This window comes from Staurois parvus, unplaced genomic scaffold, assembly GCF_062004578.1.
Source record: "Staurois parvus isolate SC_StPar_1 unplaced genomic scaffold, SC_StPar_1.0 ptg000213l, whole genome shotgun sequence".
NCBI classification, from domain to species: Eukaryota; Metazoa; Chordata; class Amphibia; order Anura; family Ranidae; genus Staurois; species Staurois parvus.
The window spans coordinates 992,610-1,016,981 of NW_028318009.1; the positions used below are offsets into that span (position 1 = coordinate 992,610).

Sequence of the window (24,372 nt, forward strand, 5' to 3'; positions counted from 1 at the left end):
TCCTGACATTTTCTTAGTCGCATCCTGCAGCAAAAGCCTTGGTCCGCAGAGAGCTTCCAAAGCATCAGAGGGATCTCATTCTTAAAAGGTATCAGTCAGGAGAAGGGTACAAAAGAATTTCCAAAGCATTAGATATACCATGGAAAACAGTGGAGACAGTCATCATCAAGTGGAGAAAATATGGTGCAGCGGTGACATTACCAAGAACTGGGCGTCCCTCCAAAATTGATGAAAAGACGAGAAGAAAACTGATTTGGGAGGCGGTCAAGAGGCCTACAGCAACATTAAAGGAGCTGCAGGAATATCTGGCAAGTACTGGCTGTGTGGTACATGTGACAACAATCTCCTGTAGTCTTCATATGTCTGGGTTATGGGGTGGAGTGGCGAGACGGAAGCCGTTTCTTACGAAGAAAAACATCCAAGCCCGGCTAAATTTTGCAAAAACACATCTGAGGTTTCCCAAACGCATGTTGCAAATTGTGTTATGGTCTGATGTAACCAAAGTTGAACTTTTTGGCCAGACTTCCAAAAGATATGTTTGGAACAAAAACAACACTGCACATCACCAAAAGAACACCATACCCACCGTGAAGCATGGTGGTGGCAGCATCATGCTTTGGAGTTCAGCTGGAACTGGGGCCTTAGTCAAGGTAGAGGGAATTATGAACAGTTCCAAATACCAGTCAATATTGGCACAAAACCTTCAGGCTTCTGCTAGAAAGCTGAACATGAAGAGGAACGTCATCTTTTGGCATAACAACGAACCAAAGCATATATCCAAATCAACAAAGAAATGGCTTCATCAGAAGAAGATTAAAGTTTTGGAATGGCCCAGCCAGAGCCCAGACCTGAATCCGATCGAAATTCTGTGGGGTGATCTGAAGAGGGCTGTGCACAGGAGATGCCCTCGCAATCGGACAGATTTGGAGTGGGCAAATATTGCCAAGTCAAGATGTGCCATGCTAACTCCTCCCCAGAAAGAGTGCTGGAATCAAATCAAAAGGTGCTGCAACAAAGTATTAGTGTAAGGGTGTGCACACTTATGCAACCATATTATTTTAGTTTTTTATTTTTACTTCCCTCCACCTAAAAGATTTCAGTTTGCTGTTCAACTGAGTTGTACAGTTTATAGGTCACATTAAAGGTGGAAAAAGTTCTGAAATGATTTATCTTTGTCTCATTTTTTTTTACATCGCAGGGATGTGTAGACTTTTTATATCCACTGAATATTGCAGACATCAGATGCAGGAGTACCTTGATGTGATCAGCACATTTTGTTTCTTTACATCCTTCACAGAAATACAGTGGCCCCCAAAAGTTATGCCTCATAGTGAGGAGGTGGGCAGTCTGAGGCTAGAAATGGTCCCCCTTCATCTCTAACATAACAGGCGGACTACTGCTATAAAGAGTGTACAAAGCCGTCACCCAGCACAGGTCACAATTATTACATCACGGTCTGCATTCGGTAACATAACCCAGCTCAGGAGGGTGGGGGGCCAATAGTAGAGGGTGTATTATTTGTAAATTCACATTTTTTTTTAAATCAAAAGTAGTTAGCTTTAATTTAAAAGGTAATACAATTTCATATTTCACTGAACAGCCAACAGAAATTTTAAGAAATGTTACAAAGACCATCCACGCATAGGCTGTGTTTTTTTTGTAGTTTAATTATGTTTCTATGAAACAATACAGGTAACTTCAAGTATGGCAAATAAGGCTATTGTTTTCCAAAGGAAAAAAAAAATTGACTGAACGAAAGAAAAATAAAACAAGCCTTATTTTAAAACTGATATTTTCTTCCAGAATAAAAAAAAAATAATCCTGGAGTGGTTTATTTGTTTACTGTAATGCAGTCAGGCTGCATATGTAGTAATGGATATGACATATGTAGTAATGGATATGACACTTTTATAATCTGCTGTGGGAAGGATTAAAATGCTCAGAGCTGACCGCACTAGGCGAGAGTCAGACAGCGGCTCCTATATAGGGTAGAGGTCTGACTCTCAAGCAGCCCAACACACCCCTCTCCCCATACTGAGCTCTTGCTCCTTGAGTAGCATTGCTAATTGGGGACTTACCGGACCACTGGAGACCAGGGCCATTGCTTTCGGTCTGACTCTTCTAGTGCTGCCAGCAGAGGGTATTTTAACCCTTGCCAAAGCAAAAAGTGGCAAAGCTATTACTGTATATGCAGTCTGACTGCTATACAACAGTAATCTGATTAAGTCATTTCAAACGGGCTTTAATGTAAGCTCAACTCTGCTCATAACAACCAGAACGTGTTCCTATTTAAATGAAACCAAAACACAAGTTCTTTCACAAGTTTCAGTACCTTATTCCAAAGTCTCCCAATTTCAGTCCTCCACCCTCAGAAGGTCACATATTTAAAGTGTTACTAAACCCAGGACCCTGCATTCACTAGATCCGCTCTCCCCGGACCCCGCATTCACTAGATCCGCTCTCCCCGGACCCCGCATTCACTAGATCCGCTCTCGCCGGACCCCGCATTCACTAGATCCGCTCTCGCCGGACCCCGCATTCACTAGATCCGCTCTCCCCGGACCCCGCATTCACTAGATCCGCTCTCCCCGGACCCCGCATTCACTAGATCCGCTCTCCCCGGACCCCGCATTCACTAGATCCGCTCTCCCCGGACCCCGCATTCACTAGATCCGCTCTCCCCGGACCCCGCATTCACTAGATCCGCTCTCCCCGGACCCCGCATTCACTAGATCCGCTCTCCCCGGACCCCGCATTCACTAGATCCGCTCTCCCCGGACCCCGCATTCACTAGATCCGCTCTCCCCGGACCCCGCATTCACTAGATCCGCTCTCCCCGGACCCCGCATTCACTAGATCCGCTCTCCCCGGACCCCGCATTCACTAGATCCGCTCTCCCCGGACCCCGCATTCACTAGATCCGCTCTCCCCGGACCCCGCATTCACTAGATCCGCTCTCCCCGGACCCCGCTGATTCACTTCCGGACCGCATTCACTAGATCCGCTCTCCCCGGTCCCCGCATTCACTAGATCCGCTCTCCCCGGACCCCGCATTCACTAGATCTGCTCTCCTACAGTACACAGAACATGAAAATGCAATTAATTTAGTAAATATAAACTGCAAAAATACCTTTTCTCATCAGCAGTCTTCTATCAGTGTTGTTTAGCTGAGCGAGCACTAGCTAAAGCTTGCAGGAGGAGTTTTCTTTCTGCTCTAGGAGGATGCAAAACCCCTGACCTCTGTCTGACCAGTGCTGATTGGCCCTGTGCTGATCACATGCACTCTCCCAAGAAGAAAAAAAAAAAACTCTCTAGCAATACACACCAAAACTGAACATGTGCAAATGCCTACGGTTCAGTCTGTCTTATCAGGGAGAGAAGAGGTGGTCGCTTGAACAAGGGGAAGAGTAGAGCAGTCAGGATCAAACAGCCTTTTTACAGAATACAGAGGATTAACCCTTTAGGTTCCACAGGAGTATAACAAGCATGATTTACTGCATATACAGACTGATTGTACTGTTGTGGGTTTAGTAACACTTTAAGAAATTCTCTTCAAGTTAATTAAAAGGACAAATCATCACTTTTTCTCTCCTGCAGCGCAATGATTCATTCATAACCAACTGTATTTTTAAGCATGCATACCTTCTCCTGAAAACTATATTTCTCCTTTGGTACTAAGAATAATGACAAAGAGATAGCAATGTGGCTGAAGAGTACTTGTGCATTACAATGAGAATCACTTTGATTCCTCCCATGAGCTGGTACTTGTTAAATGGTCATTCAGGCACCAATGCCATGGCACAGAAAGAGAGCATTCTCAGCCCTGTATAACACGGGTGTCAAACTGGCGGCCCTCCAGCTGTTGCCAGTAGTTGCCAAACTACAAGTCCCATGAGGCATTGCAATATTGACAGTTGCAAGCATGACTACTAAAGGCAGAGGCATGATGGGACTTGTAGTTTCGCAACAGCTGGAGGGCTGCCAGTTTGACACCCCCTGCTGTATAAGCTCTGACTAGTACCAATTTAAAGTCCATTTTGAGTTTGTCTGGTGCAAATGAATTCACCTCGGAGGCAGCCCACAGAAGTGGATGCCGACACATTGGCTGTATGAACAAGGTCGCATGTCAAAATCTGACATAAAGGAGCAGGTGCATGGACCCAAGCACACGGTTGGGTCACTTACTAAAACCAGAGAGTGCAAAATCTGGTGCAGTTGTGCATGGTAGCCAATCAGCTTCTACCTTATTCAATTAAGCTTTGACAAAAAAAAAAAACCTGGAAGCTAATTGGTTTTTATGCAGATCTGCACCAGATTTTGCACCGTGCAGTTTTAGTAAATCATTCCCAGTGTCTCCGTTTGGACTTGTCCACCAGTTCCTGCCCCCATGTCACATTTTGATAAGTGACTGTATCCATGCAGCCGCTGCATTTGAATCCACTTCTATGGGTGAACAGCAAGCAGCTCCAAGTTGGGTTCACATGCAGCAGACAGCGTCTCTAATCAAAGGAAGGGTCTGATCCCTTGTCTGAATGAGGCCTAAGATGCTACAATATAAGTAAAAGGATCATGACTTTGACCTCTCCAGTGCAGATGGCAGGGGTAAGATAAGTAGAGGCGTACCGCGGTTTACGAATGCCTCGATTAACGTACTTTTAGGTTTACGAATGAAAATCCATTGAAAATAAGGCCTTGGTTTACGAATTTATTTCGCAATACAAAGCGTTTATAGCGCCGGCCCCGTGCCTTTAAAGTGTACATTATAAAGAGTTTTGAACAGATAAGACTTTTTTATTTTTTTACTATTTTCTGAACTCCGGAACGGATTAATTGGTTTTCAGTGCATTTATTAATTAATTTTTTAAAATGTCCCTGTACAGTATTTATGCCTTTAAAGTGCACTTTATAAAGAGTTTTGAACACAGACTTTTTTTTTTTACTTTTCTCTGACCTCCAGAGCGGATTAATTGGTTTTCAATGCATTTACGAATTCATTTTTAATCATGTCCCTGTACAGTATTTATGCCTTTAAAGTCCACTTTATAAAGAGTTCTGAATAGATTAAAAGACTTTTTTTCTTTAACTTTTTTATGACCATCGGAGCAGATTAATTGGTTTTCAATGCATTTACAAATTAATTTTAAATCATGTCCCTGTACAGTGTTTCTGCCTTTAAAGTGCACTCTATAAAGAGTTTTGAACAGATAAAACTTTTTTTTTTTACTTTTTTCTGACCTCCGGAACGGATTAATTGGTTTTCAATGCATTTCCGAATTAATTTTAAATCATGTCCCTGTACAGTATTTATGCCTTTAAAGTGCACTTTATAAAGAGTTTTGAAACAGATAAAACTTTTTTTTTACTTTTTTCTGACCATCGGAGCAGATTAATTGGTTTTCAAGGCATTTACAAATTAATTTTAAATCATGTCCCTGTACAGTGTTTCTGCCTTTAAAGTGCACTTTCTAAAAGAGTTTTGAACAGATAAAACTTTTTTTTTTTTACTTTTTTCTGACCTCCGGAAAGGATTAATTGGTTTTCAATGCATTCCTATGGGAAAACCGCGTTTCGGTTTACAACTTTTTCGCTATACAAAACGTCCCCACAGTACGCATCAAATTCATAAACCGCGGTACGCCTGTATGTTTTCTATTTTTTTTAAAGCATTAAACTGATGAATTTAGATAGGGCAGAGAAGGCACTGTGTGTACAAGCAGATCTTCTGCAAGGTCCACTTTAGTACGGTGACTACAGTACTGACAACCCAAATTCAGGTGGGTGGGGTTTCTGGCTCGCTTGTTGGTGGAGATGTCAGAAACGGTTCTACTTGTAGGCCAGATGCAGAGATAGAAATGAATACGGTTCCAGCAAACCACTTTACGGGAGTGCACGATGGCCTACTGCCATCTGCTGAAAAGACAGGGTGTTCAAGTAAGAACATGCCATTAAGAGAGAAAAAAAAAATAGTCATTGTAATTATACCACACCTTGCTCTATTACCATCTCTTTATCATAGTAGTTATTATGAAAGGTGCTATACATACAATTTGCTGATAAACCTACAAATTAGAACAAAAGACTAAGGTGAATATTGATTATGAATGGACCATGCCGCAGGAAAAAAGAAATGGTACACCCTGCAATAGCTGACCTCTAGTCGAGTAACTGATTTGCTCTTACAGAGGAAGACTTTGGACCAAAACAGACACAACGACCCGATGTATAGGAACTAAAGGAAAGAGAATCTGTTCTACCCACCCCAGCCTGATGCTGCCATTCAATTTCAAGCCCACAGGGAAAACCTGGCAGCTAAAATCCGATTGGCTGTTGTGGGTAACACAGAGGCTCATTTCCTCTAATTACCTAAGAAGACCATTTTACAGCAGAGTTTTGATTTTTTTTTCTTTTTTAATATCCAGGTGATACATATGTTTTCCAGGTAGGTTGCTTTGCTTGGAGATTCATTAACCACATTTGCCACTAGAAAAGCCTCAAAGTGTAGAATGTTTCAGACAAATCAAGCAGTTACGGGGTTAACATCCATTCCGCAGCAGGATTTTATAAAGAGGCAAGTTTTGTGTTTGCGGTTTTCCCGGAAGATGTGGGTAATGGTTGGAGTCCGGTGTTGTAAACAAACACAGCTCAGGAGATCAGGGGATCTGTAGGTGTCCAAAGTTCGAGGTTGTATTTCAGCAGCGGGAAGTGCAGCGTGGGTCAATCCCTCCTCGACACGGAGCCGAGGGAGATCAGTCTGCGGTCTCCAGTACTGACTGACTCAGTGCCAGGTCCCAGTAGTGTTCAGCTCCGTGCTTCTTAAAATGTTCCCGAGCCATGTTCTCTGTGGGGCACTGTTTGAATTTGATATCTCCAAAGCTGCGATCTTTGGCTGTTCCCTGGAAATTAGGAAGTAGTATTTTATCATTGGCAGCAGGATGTTAAGCACTGTAATTAAAGCAGAACTCCAGCCAAAATAAGATACAAATCATTGGCTCGTTAATTGATATAATACCAAACCAGCTTTTGGTATTCACCATCAATCCAGATTTCCCCTATAGCGCTTTCTTTCTGCCACTGTGTCTGATGGCCAGCCTCATTCAACATACTTCCTCTGAGCCCAGATCATCTTACACCTGTTCCCTATGAGCCCAGGTCATCTTACACCTGTCCCCTATGAGTCCGGATCATCTTATGAGCATCTATGAGCCCAGGTCATCTTACACCTGTCCCCAATGAGCCCACATTATCTTATGAGCATCTGTGAGCCCAGGTCATCTTACACCTGTACCCTATGAGTCCAGATCATCTTATGAGCACTTTATGGGCATCTGTGAACCCAGATCATCTTACAAATGTCCCCTATGAGCCCAGATCATCTTATGAGCATCTATGAGCCCAGGTCATCTTACACCTGTCCCCTATGAGCACAGACCATCTTACACCTGTCTCCTATGAGCCCAGGTCATCTTACACCTGTCCCCTATCAGCCCAGGTCATCTTACACCTGTCCCCTATGAGCCCAGGCCATCTTACACCTGTCCCCTATGAGCCCAGGTCATCTTACACCTGTCCCCTATGAGCCCAGGTCATCTTACACCTGTCCTCTATGAGCCCAGGTCATCTTACACCTGTCCTCTGTGAGCCCAGGTCATCTTACACCTCTCCCCTATGAGCACAGATCATCTTACACCTGTCCCCTATGAGCCCAGGTCATCTTACACCTGTCCTCTATGAGCCCAGGTCATCTTACACCTGTCCCCTATGAGCACAGATAATCTTACACCTGTCTCCTATGAGCCCAGGTCATCTTAGGAGCATCTATGAGTCCAGGTCATCTTACACCTGTCCCCTATGAGCCCAGATCATCTTATGAGAATTTTATGAGCATCTATGAGCCCAGGTCATTTTACACCTTTCCCCTGCCTGTGACTGGACAGTGTAAGGAGAAGCAGCACAATGACTCCCACCAGCATGCTTCTTGTCAGCACATGAACCGATTGGCTCCTTATGCAGTTTCTTCCTCTCGCACTCCAGCCCTGCTGCTGTACAGGGATGGCAACAGGCTGATACTAGTTCGAATTCAGATGCCTGCATTTAAGAATACATTTAAAGATGTATTAATCATTGCATAATTTGTGTCTAATGTCTGCCTAGAATGCAGAATTGCATATCAGTCCAACTAGAACTGATCATTTGCTCTGGGCAGATAACAAAAAAAAAAAAAAATGAAAATTTGACATCACTTTCTGTATTTCTGAAGGGACCTGGATGGCCATATTTTTGAACCCACAATCTGTTCCCAGCTCCACCTACTTCTTCTCTCTCTCTATTGGACTAATTTAACAATATAAAGAATCAGGAAGTGCAAGACCCTCAAAGTGGAATTTCACTCTCTCAATCAACACAGACTATTTTTAATCCTCATGCTGCTAGCATTAGTAAATAGATAGGAAGGTCGATCATATGTCCTTGTTTTAAACAGTTTTTTCATTTACATTTTTTTAGTTACTTCCTGGTTTCCATGCCTAGGCAAATGAGGTCATTCATCCCAGGAGTCTTCAGGGGATGGGGCTTTTTCAGTGAAGCACACACACCCTCCTGCTTGCATGGCTGAGCTAAGGGCAGATGGATTTCAGGAAGTAATTGCTAAACGGATCATCTGCCCTTACTTAAGATGGCCTAGGGGGTGTATTTTTCTAAGTGATTTCTCAGCAAAAAAAGCAGACAGATGGATGAGGGCGTTTGCTTTGAATATTAAAAATTAATTGAACAGCGATTTTGGTTTGTATTGCTCAGATATAGTGAAGTCCTGCTTTAACCGCTAGTTAATAAGGTCTCATGCCCACAAAAATAAAAAAAATGCTACTTATACATTTTTTTTTGCCTGTAAAAGCAACTCTGCATTAGCCTATGTGGCCATACACACACAGGTATTTACTGATGTATTTGAAGAGATGCATTTACATGAAGAAAAAAACCTACCAACAGGAGAGTTCTAAAAAACTTTTGAGCAGAAAAAATGCACATAAATGCTACATGTATGCAAGTAAATGTATGTTACATATATTTTAACCCCTTCACGCAGACGCCTCCTGGCCCTTTAAGAACTTTGACACCGGGAGGCAGGGTTTAGGGTCATGTGACTGCCATGATTGGCTGTCACATGATCGGAAAGGTCCTGATCGCAAGGAGAGATGGGGACCTTTCCGATGCACATGGACACGTGCTGGGGGAGGAGGGGGGGGGGGTTTAGAGCTCTCACCACGTTTGTTAACAAATGGTACACAAATATGCGGCCGCTCGACGTCAAGGCCCAGCCGCTGTCGGCGTGAAGAGGTTAACATTAGAGGTGTTTTTTTATGTCAAATTCTGGCAGAAAAAAAAAATCTTATTTTCATAAGCCCGTGTGCATGAGGCTCAAGTTGGAATATCCGGGAGAAAAGCTACCCTAGAGCCAGTGGTTCATTCATGGGGCCAGTAAATGATTCAGCCCACCAGACATCACCTATGACTTTTAAATCAATTTTGGGTAGACCAATCCTTTTAAAACATGCTGTGTTGTATATATTAACAATAGAGTCACAAATATTCAAATATGATATTACAACAGAAAATCAAAATGAACTTTTTTTTTTTAATGTATACATGTACAGTTTTTACTTTTGAAATAATTCAACAAGCTTTCCTAAGAAAGATGGCCTTTTCCAACCACCACAAAGACACGGTCTGTATGGAATCTGGAGACACTACTTGGGAAAAGAGGCCATTGCGGTGTTTCCTCTTGTTTCTCAGATAAGTAACTGGTGGATCCCTTTGAGAACGTGCGTGTGCACGAAACGCATCAGAGAGGAGACTACATGCTGACGTGTCCACGTCCGGCGGCCATCTTTGTAAGTGCTTTTATCCATTGATGATTTTATGCTCCACGTGGTTGCTATCTTTTTAATAAAACATACTACACTATATGATACTGTCTCCGGACTTAGTCTATGAGCTTGTCCTCTAGGAGGAATCCCTTTAATTGGTTCACTGTGAGCTGGAGATGAAGACTTGGCTACTCTACTTTTGATTGTTCATTTGGTACATCACTGGCTACTGGAGAGATCCCACCTTCAACCGGGTCACCGGCAGGAGGAACAAGCAGGAACACCCCTCAGTGTCATTCCGTTCTGGGCTTGCTTGCTACTTAAGTCTGGTGAGTGCATTATGGTGGAGGTGCAGTGCGGAAGTCACAGAAGTCACTACATTTTGTTGATTTGATCAGATCACTATTTTTGGGACTATTATTATATTAAGAGGACTTATATATTTTCATTTGTTATACCGTCCATTTTGTTTCTTCATTGAAGTATTCACTATTCTCTATTTCTTTTTTATGATGTTTCCTTTCTCTTTTATGATCTCACTGGTCATCATTGATTATAACACACATTTATTTTTATTAGCGCTGCACGTTGATATTACAGATAAGTAACTACTGACTCCGTTGATCATGTTCACTGCCTGTAAAAGGGGAATATTCTTCCCACTGACCACCAAGGCAAGAAGCATGATCCTCACTTCCCTCAAAGTATAAGAGCCCTTCAATGACCACCACTGTAATGGCCATTTTTCTCAATGACCATCAGTGCAAGCGACCTCTTTTCTCACTGACCACCAATCTGATGCAACTAACGTGCTATGAGTGGATGCTATAACCCTTTTTATTGCAGACCTGAGACCTGATTGTTTCAATGGTTCTTCCACAATAAAAAGTTTTTCAGGGACAGGGAGGGATTTAATACAGTTTATTATTCTGTGTGCAGCGCTGAGAAATATGAGAGCATCATATAAAATAGAGACTACAGCTCAAAAAAGAAACTTAAAGACACCCTGTCGTCAGATTATTCATTTTAACAAACTCCCATAAAGGATTACTTGGTGCAGAGAGGCCTTCTGCTGACAGGTACCAACCTTAGGTTCCCACCTAAGCGTTTTCCGCAGCATTTTGCAGAAACGCAGTACAGTCCATTTAACATTATTTCCTATGGAACACGTTCACATCTCCGCGTTTTCACCCGGTGCGTTTTTTGGAAAGGGTCAGGGACTTTTTGTAACGCAAAAAGTTGCATTTTTGGTTCTATAGACTTAAATGGAAACGCTGCAGAAAAGCATGTAGTGTGTTTTTTGATTCGTTTTAAATCTGCCTAGCAACAAAAAAAACCCAAACAAACTGCAAAACGCGTCAAAAACGCAATGCAGAAACGGCTCAAACACAAACTGCACAGGTGTGAACCTAACCTAAAAGAGTTTACTCACCTCCCAAACTAAAGAGCACTTGTTGGCTTTCTTTACCGTTTCTTCATCCGACTCGTCGTCATCTATCAAGAAGAAAAAAAAAAGTTTAAATTCTAGAGCGTACCAATAACTTACCCTTTTATAAACCAGGCAGATTAGGTTAGTTTGGATATTTGATGCAAACCTTAAAGCTTGTTGCAGGGCACACAATTATAGTTTTTGATTTAATAGGCAATAGGTAAAGTGCAGAAACATACAACAACCAGCCACTGCTTGACTGATCTAAGCCAAAGAAAGCTTGGGATAAATAAGTTGCTACATGTTACATGGATAGAGAGAAAACAGGTGGCGCACACACCTAGTGCATTATCCAAGGTTTATTGTAGGAATGAAATAATAAAAACATACTCACAGACGAAGCATGTATCTAAAAAGCATAGAAAAATGACAATGGCCACAACGGCGGGCAAGGTGTTCTCACTGTCAGTGCGGTCAAATGGCTGACGCGTTTCGGGGACGAATCCCTTTCTTTAGAGCTGATGACCAAGCTCTGATGCTTATCAACAGCGAGGCTCTTTCTGTCCATACATCATCATCATCAGAGGTTGGTCATCAGCTCTGAGGAAAGGGATTCGTCCCCGAAACGCGTCAACCATTTGACCGCACTGACAGTGAGAACACCTTGCCCGCCGTTGTGGCCATTGTCATTTTTCTATGCTTTTTAGATACATGCTTCGTCTGTGAGTATGTTTTTATTATTTCATTCCTACAATAAACCTTGGATAATGCACTAGGTGTGTGCGCCACCTGTTTTCTCTATATCCAGTGGCTGATTTCCCCGTCTGAGGAGGGCTGCACCCCTGGAACATTTCCTTTGGTTGTCGCTGTCCTGGTACCCTTGGCTTCCCTTTTGGCTGTGCATATCCTGAGGCGCTGGAGAGTACATACAATATCTGCTACATGTTACATACTGGTTTTTCATAGCTTCCTTTATACAGGCTAAAACTGCCAGAGAACAATAACCAATGAGATATCAGTTCATCCTTTGTTATTAAACTTGAAGCAGAGTTCCACCCAAAAGGGGAAGTTCCGCTTTAAAGACTGGTCCTCCGCTTCCCATTAAGGATTGGCACCTTTGGGGAGCGGGTACCCGAATTTAACAGGTACCCACTCGCACTTTCGCTGCGATTGCCTAGGCGACTGGAAGCGGAAGTTGTCCTCCTACCCTCCCTCCCCGTAGTCTTCTTGGATACGTGACAGCTCCCAGAAGACTACGGTGCCATTCAGAAAGCGCAGAGCTTCTCGCGCATGCGCAGTGGGCACCCGGCTATGAAGCTGCAAGCTGTCACAGCCGGGTGCCCACACTGAAGATGCCGGCGCCTGGAACACAGGACGGCCGGTGAAACGAGCTGTGGGGAGGACACCACAAAATCACGAGACATGTGATTGGCTGTTTTTTTTTTTAAAGTCAGCAGCTACAGTTTTTGTAGCTGCTGACTTATTTTTTTTTACAGTGTGAGTGGAACTCCGCTTTAAGACCCTGTAAGTGTAAAAAAATTAAAATAAGACAATCCACCCACCTGTCTACGGAAATATAGTTTGTAGTATTGCACCAATACTGGTATCTCTGCCGATAGCAAGCATTTGCAAAAGAGATTGTACTGGTGCAAATGCACCAATACCTAAAACTGATACCTTTTCGTGCAGTGTGGTACAATCCGAGCCCATACAAAATGAATGGGCTCAAATCACACGGTAAAGAATCTGGGTTCACACAGGAGCGGTGCGGGAAACCGCATGTGATTCGGACAGGAATTGCACCACATTCCTGTTGAAATTGCATGCCATTCTTTACAGTGTGATTTGAGCCCATTCATTTTGTATGGGCTCAAATTGCACCACACCGCATATAAAATATAGGCATCAGTAATTGGCATCAACCAAAAAAAAAAGCATTGGTACTCACTTTGAAAAAGCCATGCACCCCTAATAGCTTGAAAACATCCATACATTTTATCATGGCAATTGTTGGACAAGTAATGATAGTCTCATGGGGTTTCATAAACTGGAAAATCAGAATGGGTTTAAAGCGTAAAGTGGGAGTAAATGCCCTTGGTTGAATTTTTACCTATAGGTAAGTCTAGAATAAGTCGTGCCCATTTAGGAGATATTTACTCTGGTCATGTCACTGGCACATGCTGTTTCATGTACAGGAATGGAGACAACACAATCGGCTGGTGTGAGGAATCATGTTGTACAACAGAACTGCATCCAGGTCAGCATAGAACAGGAAACAGGAAGTAGAAGGCAATGCAATATTACCATATGCAAGTAGGGTCACAGTATTTGCATAATAACTCTATAACACATGCGCTCTGCAGCAACGGCATATTGGTGCTGTTCCTTCAGAGCCATGCGCCGTAAAGAGTGACTCCCGCACACATGAGCGGGAGTGACGTCATCGCAGCTCAGCAATTCATATCGTCGAAGCCTGCAAACCCGGAGGGAACACAGGGTGAAGATGGAGGCGCTTACAGCAGTGACAGCGCAGAGGGCTTCGTTTTCAGGTAAGTCTGTCATAATGTGCAGTGCATACTAGCACGTTATGACGAATCCCTTGGTGCCGACTGTACGCAAATATGCGGCCTCTCGGCGGCTGGGCCCGACGCATATTTGCGTACCATTTGAAAAAACATATGTGCTGAGAGCGCGCACCCTGCATGCTTCCAGCACATATGCCGGTGTCTCACAGAAAGGTCCCGATCTCCCCTTGTGATCGGGACCTTTTTCGATCATGTGACCGCTGCGACAGCGAATCACAGCGGTCACCTGACCCAAAATCTCCCCACCACACAGCATCTGAAACCCCTTAAAGAGCCTGGAGGCGCCGGTGTGAAGAGGGTAAACTGCCCGGGGCCCATTTTTTTTTTCTTTTGCTGTGGTTTACTACCGCTTTAACATTATCATACTAACCATCTGCCTTAGTATTTGCTGTCTGCTCATCCCACTTTATTCGATTAAGCATCAGTCGTTTGAATTTTTTCTGAGCTTTAGGTCCTAAAAAAAAAAAAAAAAAAAGAATTAAAGACAGGTTTGTAGTAATTTAAAACTGATAAATATCCGTGATATACCAAGGGAATCGGGCTGTACAAGAGAGCAATCCTCTTAGTTCATTACATATGCAGACCCTTTTTCCTGCTCATCAACACTGAGCAGTCGCCAGCTTTGTCTCGGTGCACTTTTATGGATCAGTACTGGCCAGTGTAAAAAAAAAAAGACTGATGGAGTAGGCCAACAGAGCTCATCTCCGCAGCCATGAAAGCAGGGTTAAATATACATTTCACTACGCACAGATGACCATCGCTTTCAAATGATTGTTACAACTGAAAAGGTGCACCCCAGACACCACCAAACAACTCGTACACTCCCTCATCATCTCACGCCTGAACTATTGCAATTCCCTTCTCACTGGCCTACCTAAACGAGCGCTATCCCCACTCCAGTCGATCCTAAACTCAGCGGCTAGACCATCAGCGGCATCTCACCAACCGCTCCATATCTGCCACCCCCCTCTGCCAATCCCTTCATTGGCTCCCGATTGCCCAACACATCAAATTCAAACTGCTAACTCTGACCTACAAAGCCATTCACAATGCTGCCCCAAACTACATAACTGACCTGATACCTAAATACTACCCTACCCGTGCCCTCCGCTCCTCACAGGACCTCCTACTCTCTAGCTCCCTGGTCTCCTCCTCCCACGCCCGATTGCAGGACTTCCCCCATCCTCTGGAACTCCCTACCCCAATCCATCAGACTGTCGCCTACCCTCCTCACCTTCAGGCGCACCCTGAAAACCCTCCTCTTCAGGGATGCCTACCCCAACCTCACCTAACACCCGACCTCCCCCAAATACTAACCTCCTCCACTCCTCCCGCCACTCCATCCCCCACAGCCATCTCCTCCTGTGCCACCTTCCCCTCCCTGATTTTAAGCTCGAAAGAGCAGGGCCCTCGAACCCCTCGTGTATTGTATTGTTACTGTCTTGTCTCATGTTCTGTCCCCCTTGCTATTGTACAGTGCTGAGCATACCCTTTGGCGCTATATAAATACTGTATAATAATAATAATAATATTGGAAATATACAAGTGTATCTTAAAAGGTCTGTTACACACAGGCTTCAGCCTATTAGAAGAGCAGTGTAAGTGCCAAGCTTTACAAAGCATCTGCAGAGCTTTCATCAAGCTTTGTTGAAGCTTATAAAGTACTAATGAGCATGCTGATTGCCACTTTAACTGCTTCCTGTCCCCCTTATAGCAGTAATACCGCTACAGGGTGGCATGGGTGCACAAAATCACGTATATACATGTGATTTTGCAGGTAAGGGGGCGCGAGCGAGCAGTGCCGTGCGCCCTACCCACACCACTATTCATGGCTTCGGCTGTCAATTGCCGGGTTCTGGCCAGTGATTACTCACCGGCACCCGGTGATCAAGGAGCATTACCGACAGAGGGAGAAAATAATACAGTTCTCTCTCGTCAGCTCCTGCACACTGCTATGCATGGCTTTGAATAGCAGAGACATGCAAAGCAGTGCGTTTACAGTGAAGCACACACACCGCACACAGTTAACCCTTTGATCTTCCCTCATGTTAACCCCTTCCTGCCCAGTGCCAATAGTACAGTGTCAGTGCATTTTATTAGCACTGATCGTTGTATTGGTGTCACTTGGGGATGTCAGTGACACAAAGTCAGTTCCCCCCCAGTGTCAGAATGCCTGCCGCAGTCCTGCTATAAGTCCCGGATCGCCGCCATTACTAGTAAAAATTAAAAAAAAAAATCCCAGTATATATACCACCATTTGTAAACGCTATAACGTTCACATAAACCAATTAATTTACACATGTTGGGATTTTTTTTTTTTTTTTTTTTAAACAAAGACATAGCAGAAAACAATTTGGCCTAAATTTATGGTGACATTTGATATTTTAAGTTTTTTTACTGGGCGTGTTTAATAGCAAAGTCAAAAATATATATATATATTTTTTTTCAAAATGGTCTTTTTTTTTTTTAAATAGCGCAAAAAATAAAAATCGCACAGGCTATCAAATACCATTGAATGAAAGCTCTATTTGTGGGTAAAAAAGGACAAATTTAATTTGGGTGCAGCGTTGCTTGACCGCACAATTGTCAGTTAAAGTAACGCAGCTCCATGGGCAGCACAGTGGCTAAATGGTTAGCACTAGCACTAGCCTGGCAGTACTAGGGTTGCTGGTTCAAGTCCCGACCACGGCACCACATGCCTGGAGTTTGCATGTTCTCCCTGTGCCTGCGTGGGTTTCCTCCGGGTACTCCGGTTTCCTCCCACTCTCCAAAGACATACTGGTAGGTTAACTGGCTCCTGTCTAAATTGTCCCTAGTATGTATATGTATGGATGTGAGTTAGGGGCCTTAGATTGTACACCCCTTGAGGTTTAGGGACTGATGTGAATGTACAATATATATGTAAAGTGCTGCGTAAATTGAAGGCGCTATATAAGTACCTGAAATAAATAAATAACGCAAAAATTGGCCTGGTCAGGATGGGGGGGGAATCCTCAGGAGGTCAAGTGGTTAAACATGCTGCTAGCTGACTTCCGCACTACTTGACGCTTGTTGAAAGCCTGTTAGAAGCTTGTTTAAAGTGGCAATCAGCACTCTTAAGATCAATGTATAAAAAATCGAAAGAGGAGTTGAAGTGTGCTTTAAAGCCTTGGAGAAAGCTGCTCTAAGCTTGAAGAGAGCTTTGCAAAACGTTTCCTCAAAATTTAAAAAAGCTTGCTGTTCACACTGCTCTTACACAAGCTGAAGCCTGTGTCAAATAGGCCTAAATAAATTGATGTCGACTGAAAAGTTTACCAAACCCATTAACCCCATGAAAATCCGCTATGTAAGCTAAAGCTAGCCACACACGCAAAAATAATTCCGTTCAAGCTAAACAGTGCAGATGAAGACATTTCCCCAGCCTGCTATTGTCTTTAGTATCTGGCAAAGGCTGAATACACAAACAGACCATATCTGTTTGGATGCAGTCATTGTTTGGCTGCCCATTTTCCCCCATATTCCTTAAAAAAAAAAAAAATTGATTAAAATACTGACTTTAATTGAGCCAAGTGTTGCGGGTCATGGCTACCCACAGCTTGAATTTCAGCCGTTTTAGCAAGAATTAGCTAAAATTTGAGCTGTGCATAGCCAGCTTAAGAGATGACAAATTTTAGAAAAATGGCTTCTCTTACCTCCTTCTACTACAACAACATTAACATCTTTATGTAACACCACTACTCCTGTCAGGTATAGCTGATTGGCATTGGCTTCAATCTTGAATTTTTTGGAAGGATTGCTTAAATTGCGGATACTGGAACAAAAAGATAAACAAGCGCTATATTTAAAAAAAGTCACACACTGTAAACACAATTCTTATATAATTAAAGTGTTGCTAAACCCCGGACCCTGCATTCACTATATATCCCGTCTCCCCGGACCCTGCATTCACTATATCCGCTCTCCCTGGACCCTGCATTCACTATATATCCGGTCCCCCCGGACCCTGCATTCACTATATATCCCGTCTCCCCGGACCCCGCATCCACTATATACGCCGTCTCCCCGGACCCCGCATCCACTATATACGCCGTCTCCCCGGACCCCGCATCCACTATATACGCCGTCTCCCCGGACCCCGCATCCACTATATACGCCGTCTCCCCGGACCCCGCATCCACTATATACGCCGTCTCCCCGGACCCCGCATCCACTATATACGCCGTCTCCCCGGACCCCGCATCCACTATATACGCCGTCTCCCCGGACCCCGCATCCACTATATACGCCGTCTCCCCGGACCCCGCATCCACTATATACGCCGTCTCCCCGGACCCCGCATCCACTATATACGCCGTCTCCCCGGACCCCGCATCCACTATATATCCCGTCTCCCCGGACCCCGCATCCACTATATATCCCGTCTCCCCGGACCCCGCATCCACTATATATCCCGTCTCCCCGGACCCTGCATTCACTATATCCCGTCTCCCCGGACCCTGCATTCACTATATCCCGTCTCCCCGGACCCTGCATTCACTATATCCCGTCTCCCCGGACCCCGCATTCACTATATCCTGTCTCCCCGGACCCCGCATTCACTATATCCCGTCTCCCCGGACCCTGCATTCACTATATCCCGTCTCCCCGGACCCTGCAGTCACTATATCCCATCTCCCCGGACCCTGCATTCACTATATCCGCTCTCCCCGGACCCTGCATTCACTATATCCGCTCTTCCCGAGCCCTGCATTCACTATATCTGGTCTCCCACAATACACAGAACATGGAAATGCAATTATTTTAGTACATATAAACTGCTAAATACCTTTTCTCATCAGCAGTACATAGCAGTCTTGTGACTTCTATCAGTGTTCAGCAGAGCACATGTTAAAGCTTGTAGGAGTTTTATTCTGCACTTAGAGGATGCAAAACCCCTGACCTCTGTCTGGACAGTGCTGATTGGCCCTGTGCTGATCACATGCACTCTCCAAAAAAAAAAAAAATCTCTCTAGCAATACACACTAAACTGAGCATGCGCAGAATGGCTACGTTTCAGTCCGTCTTATCAGGAGATACGAGGGGGACACTGGAAGAAGGGAAGGATCAGGGAAGATGGGATCAAGCCGTTTTTTACACAATGCAGAGGATTAACCCTTTAGGTTCCACAGTGAGTATAACAAGCATGCTTTATTGCATATACAGACTGATTGTACTGTGGGGGGTTTCGGAACACCTCAATCTTTCAATAAATTGTCAGCTTACACCAAAAATCGTTAAAATTCCTTATGCATTTGATTGAACAGAGAATTCACAGTTCTCATACATTTAAGTTACATAATTCTGGAAACATACAACAGTTGATTGCCTTGCCCAAGTAATAGATTTCTCTTTTTCCCCCCACTCCCTTTCACTTTGGTAGGCCGAGCCGAGTTAGTGAGAACATTCAGCTCTGGAGTTTTCTTCCTCCAGCCCAACTCTACCTGTAACCCTGGGCAGCCAACTGCAACAGACTGGCTACTGTAAAGAAGTCTTTCATTTTGATTTGCACTTTAAAGCGGAGCTCCACCCAAAAGGGGAAATTCCGCTTTAAGCCTTTGTCCCCCGCTCCCCATTAGGGTTGGCACCACTGGGGAGCAGGGACCCAAATTTGACAGGTACCAGTTACCACTTCTGCTGCGATCACCTAGGCAATCGAAGTGGAAGCTGCCCCCCCTCCCTTTCTCCCCGTAGTTTTCTGGAACACGTGACAGGTCCCAGAAGACTACGGGGCCAATCAGAAAAGGGCAGCGCTTCTCTCACATGCGCAGTGGGCACCCGGCTGTGAAGCCACAAGCTGTCACAGCCGGGTGCCCACACTGAAGATGCCGGCACTGTGGAGAGAATACGGTTGGTGAAATCAGCAGTGGTGAGGACCCCGCTGGACCGAGGAACAGGTAAGTGGCTGTATTTTAAAAGTCAGCAGCTACAGGGATGCGATGTCACTTCTGGTTCCGGCCATTTTTTTTTTTTTTTTTTTTTTTTAGCACTAGATCAATTATTTTTTTGAGCCAATGCTTTACATTGCAGATGAGAGACGTGGGGTCTTAATGACCCCTTATCTCTCCATAAAGAGGACCTGTCACTAATTATTTCTATCACAAGGGATGCATGCATGCAAGAATAAGTGATGACTTTTTTTTTTTTTTAAAGGGACAGTGCAAAACAAAACAAAAAAAAAATAAAAAAAAAGTTTAAAGTGCCCCCGTTTCCCCCTGTGCTTGTATGTAGTGGTGAACCCATACATAGGCCATGCCCACATATGTAAATGGTTTTCAAAACACAACACATGAGGTATCGCCACGAATGTCAGAGCAAGAGCAATAATTATCGCACTAGACCCCCTCTGTAACGTTACACTGCTAACCTGTAGAAATTTTTAAAACATCACCCATGGAGATTTTTTTCAGTACCACAGTTTCATGCCATTCCATAAGCGTGCGCAATTTTAAAGTGCGACATGTCGGGTATTTATTTACTCGCCATAACATCCTCTTTCATATTTTACAAACAATTTGGGGTAGTTTTTTGTTGTTTTTTTTTTTTTTTTTAATCAAAGCATATTTTTTTCCAAAAAATATATATTCATTTTTAAAAACTGCGCATTTTGGGTTCGGTTTTCGGCCAAGTGCATTTTGAATTTTCATTGGTGTCAGTGGGAGGAATAGTGTCCCATCATTGGTGTCAGTGGGAGGAATAGTGTCCCATCATTGGTGTCAGTGGGAGGAATAGTGTCCCATCATTGGTGTCAGTGGGAGGAATAGTGTCCCATCATTGGTGTCAGTGGAAGGAATAGTGCCCCATCATTGGTGTCAGTGGGAGGAATAGTGCCCCATCATTGGTGTCAGTGGGAGGAATAGTGCCCCATCATTGGTGTCAGTGGCAGGAATTGCGCCCCATCATTGGTATCAGTGACAGGAATAGTGCCCCATCATTGGTATCAGTGGGGAGAATAGTGCCCCATCATTGGTGTCAGTGGGGAGGAGGAATAGTGCCCCATCGTTGGTGTCAGTGGGGGAGAGCAGCAGCTGCTCCTTCTTTCAGATTTTCGCGGGGCCGCTCGGCTCCGCCTCCTGGCTGGTGATTGGTCGCCTGTGTGCCTTTCCAGTGCTGGCGCCTAATCACCGGTGAGGAGGCGGAGCCGAGCGGCCGTGTGACCATCGAGTGGACGAACTGAAAGAAGGAGCAGCTGCGCTTCCTGGACCGGATCGTCGTGGGACCGGGACCGGAGCCAGGTAAGGTACAGCAGCCCCTCTGCCCACCCCTGTACTTTGTGTCCGTTGAAGGAGAGGGGGGGGGGGGGGGCGGCGCCACCCCTCGAAAAAGTGCCGCCCTGACACCGGCTCGCCGTATACCGGCGTATAAGACGACCCCCGACTTTTCAGAAGTTTTTTTTGTGTTGAAAAGTCGTCTTATACGCCGGAAAATACGGTACCTGTAATAAATAAAACTTCTGTGCACTAGTACATAGTCATCCACTTGTCTCAAATTTCTGCAATTGCAAACCAGACCAGCACCTTTTTGTGTGGATTAGGGGGCTAGAAACGAGGCGGAGCAGTATATTTTTCAGTACTGGACTTCAAGTTTGTATATTGGAACAGTCTAATCAGTCTAGTCATTTACACACAAGTTTTCCAAGCATAGATCAGTGCAGCTTACCTATATACAGTTACATGGACTCCTTGTGTTATATCTTCTTTTAATTTTTTTACTTTCTTTTCTTTCCTTTGTGCTGCTGTTAGTTTTCTGGCTGCATTGGCTTCTTCGTGTGCTCTGTAAAAGAGTGTAACAATCATTGGAAATGCTTAAATACAAAGCACTAGTTCCTGAGGGAATATAACCTAATAAAAGGGATCTGTCCATTAGAGCAATCGCCCAGAGCAAACAAAACGTCAGGTTCCATTAGTTACTTGCCAGAACAAAACAGGATATTTGTACTCACCCTGAAATCTTTTGTGGCCTTTTCAGCTCTGGGAATCGGTGCCAAGAAGTTAAGCAAGGGCAAGGAATCTATTTAGGCTATAATTATGCCCAGCTGAATTTTGTAATTGTTTGTTAAGTAGGATAAAGGGCTGTGTATTTTCTATTACACACAGCAACTAACCAGCAAACGTCTTTTCTTTCTTGTCCGTTGTGGACACAGGATGTCCTTCACACTAAAAGGTATACTGCTGCCTACAGGAGGACTGGACACTGGCAACACCCCAAAAATGTAAGCCAACCCAGGATGACCACTCCTACTACCAGCATGCCCAGTTTTCTAGCAAATACTATGGAGAGCATGATCATAAACATACAGTGGGTATAGAAAAGAATCATCTCCCTAAAAAAAAAAATTACATTTTGTTGCTTTACAGCCTGAAATGAAGACAAGACACAGTTTTTGGGTTATCCAGCTGTATTTATAAGTGATTTGTTGGTTTGGAAGGCCCAAAATGAAAAATAGGAAGATGACATATGTTTACTTACTTCTGTCGCTTTGCCATCTGTGCTCGGACATGGGCTTCTATTTTTGTAGGGTCTTGGACAGCTTCAGTACCCAGAACTCGCATTAGATTAGATATTCTCACTGAAAAATAAAAATGAGATAAAAAAAAAATATATATATATATTTATTTTTTTTACCAGCTTGAAGGGAGGTAAACTGTGAACACATACAGTGAAGGAAATAAGTATTTGATCCCCTGCTGATTTAGAATGTTTGCCCACTCACAAAGAAATGATCAGTCTAAAAATCGAATGGTAGGTGTATTGTAACACAGAGACAGAATAGCAACAAAAAATTCAAAAGAAATGCATGTCTACAAATTATGCACTGATTAGCATGTTCATGAGGGTAATAAGTATTTGATCCCCTTCACAAAACATGACTTAGTACTTTGTGGCAAATCCCTTGAATTCTATGATTTAAAAAAAATCATACATAATATGGATGGACAGTACCAACACAAAGCAGCTCAGAAATCTACACTGCCACTTACCTTTGGGTTCTGGTGGAGGCATAAGTCCTAATCTTACTTTCTCCTGCAACTCCTTCTGCGCCTCCCTCCTCGTCTGACGCCGCAATTTCTTTTGTTCTTTTTGGGTAAGGTAAATCCCGAGAGTCACTGGAGCATCTCTGTCAACTGAGATAATGACACAGAGTATATTAAGATACAGATAATCATGCTACAACAACTTCACAGCTGGGGAAAGTTGGGCACTGACTGTACCTGGAGGGCTAAGCTGTGCTGGGTGTTCCACAAGATTTGTGATTCCATGAAATTCTTCCCGAACTGCTAAAGACTCTGCTCTCCTAAAATTAATAAAAAAAAAAAATTAAAAAAAATCACAAATATTCCATTTTTTTTTGTTCCCCACCACAAGGTTTTTACTGAAAAATAGGAACTGTAGAATCCTCCAATGATATATCAGTTGTCTCTTAACCGCTTGCCGCCCTGCCACTGTATATATACGTGTGCAGGGTGGCACTTAGGCGCAAAACGGGTTAAAACGGGTTGCGCGCTCCCAACGAATTCGGCGGCAGGGGGGGCGCGCGCTCCCGCCGACCCGCGGGTGACACCATTTGATCCCGGAGGGATCAATCATTAGATTTCAGCCAGTGATGTCTGATTGAAATCAGATGATCGGTCCCTGTCCTATGTTGAAGTTTACACAGGACAGGATATGATGTCATTCTTCTCTGCCTGGACACATTCCGTTCCAGACAGAGAAGAAGACACAGTAAAAGTGAGTAAAACACTACACATTTACAGTTATAACACACCTAGGTCACATTTAACCCCCTGATCGCCCCCCCCCCCCGTTAACCCCTTCACTGCCCTGTCAGCAGCGTCACTGATCAGTGAATCGATTTTTACTGATCACTGTATCAGTGTCGCTGGCGACTTCCAATAGTGTTAGCGCCCCTCCTAGATAGCGCCAGTTTGGCCGCCAGTACACCAGTAATCCCATTTAACCCCTTGATCGCCCCCCCCCCCCCCCCAGTTAACCCCTTCACTGCCCTGTCACCAGTGTCATTGATTACAGTGAACAGATTTTTACTGATCACTGTATTAGTGTCACTGGTGACTTCCGATAGTGTTAGCGCCCCTCCCATATCGCGCGAGTTTACCCGCTAATGCACGGGATTTTTTTTTTACCAAAAACATGTAGCAGTACATTTTGGCTTAAATTTATGACTAACTTTGAGTTTACAATGTATTTTTATAGCTGAAAGTAGAAAATATTGTTTTTTTTCAAAGTTTTTGTGTTTTTTTTGTTTATAGCGCAAAAAAAAAAAACAAAAAAAAACGCACAGGTGATAAAATACCACCAAAAGAAAGCTCTATTTGTGTGAAAAAAAGGACGTAAATTTTGTTTGGGTACAGCATTGCATGACCACGCAATTATCATTTGAATTAGTGCAGCACTGTATAGCAAAAAAAGGGCATAAATTACAGTATCTATACCATAGTTTGTAGACGCTATAACTTTCACA

The 24,372-nt window shown here is 43.8% G+C and overlaps 1 protein-coding gene across 1 annotated transcript in view; it reads right to left on the reverse strand.

The window, feature by feature from the left end:
• Window positions 1-5,988: 5,988 nt before the first annotated feature.
• Window positions 5,989-24,372, reverse strand: part of PRPF3 (pre-mRNA processing factor 3) — a 46,568-nt gene continuing 28,184 nt past the window's right edge. Inside the window, exons 9-16 of the mRNA XM_089678950.1 lie at window positions 23,105-23,187; window positions 22,874-23,017; window positions 22,362-22,461; window positions 21,552-21,665; window positions 17,549-17,667; window positions 14,248-14,331; window positions 11,296-11,357; window positions 5,989-6,893 (exon numbers count right to left, since the gene is read on the reverse strand). Of these exons, the coding sequence (XP_089535076.1) occupies window positions 6,747-6,893; window positions 11,296-11,357; window positions 14,248-14,331; window positions 17,549-17,667; window positions 21,552-21,665; window positions 22,362-22,461; window positions 22,874-23,017; window positions 23,105-23,187 (853 nt within the window). The 3' untranslated portion in view covers window positions 5,989-6,746. The remainder of the gene's footprint in view (window positions 6,894-11,295; window positions 11,358-14,247; window positions 14,332-17,548; window positions 17,668-21,551; window positions 21,666-22,361; window positions 22,462-22,873; window positions 23,018-23,104; window positions 23,188-24,372) is intronic.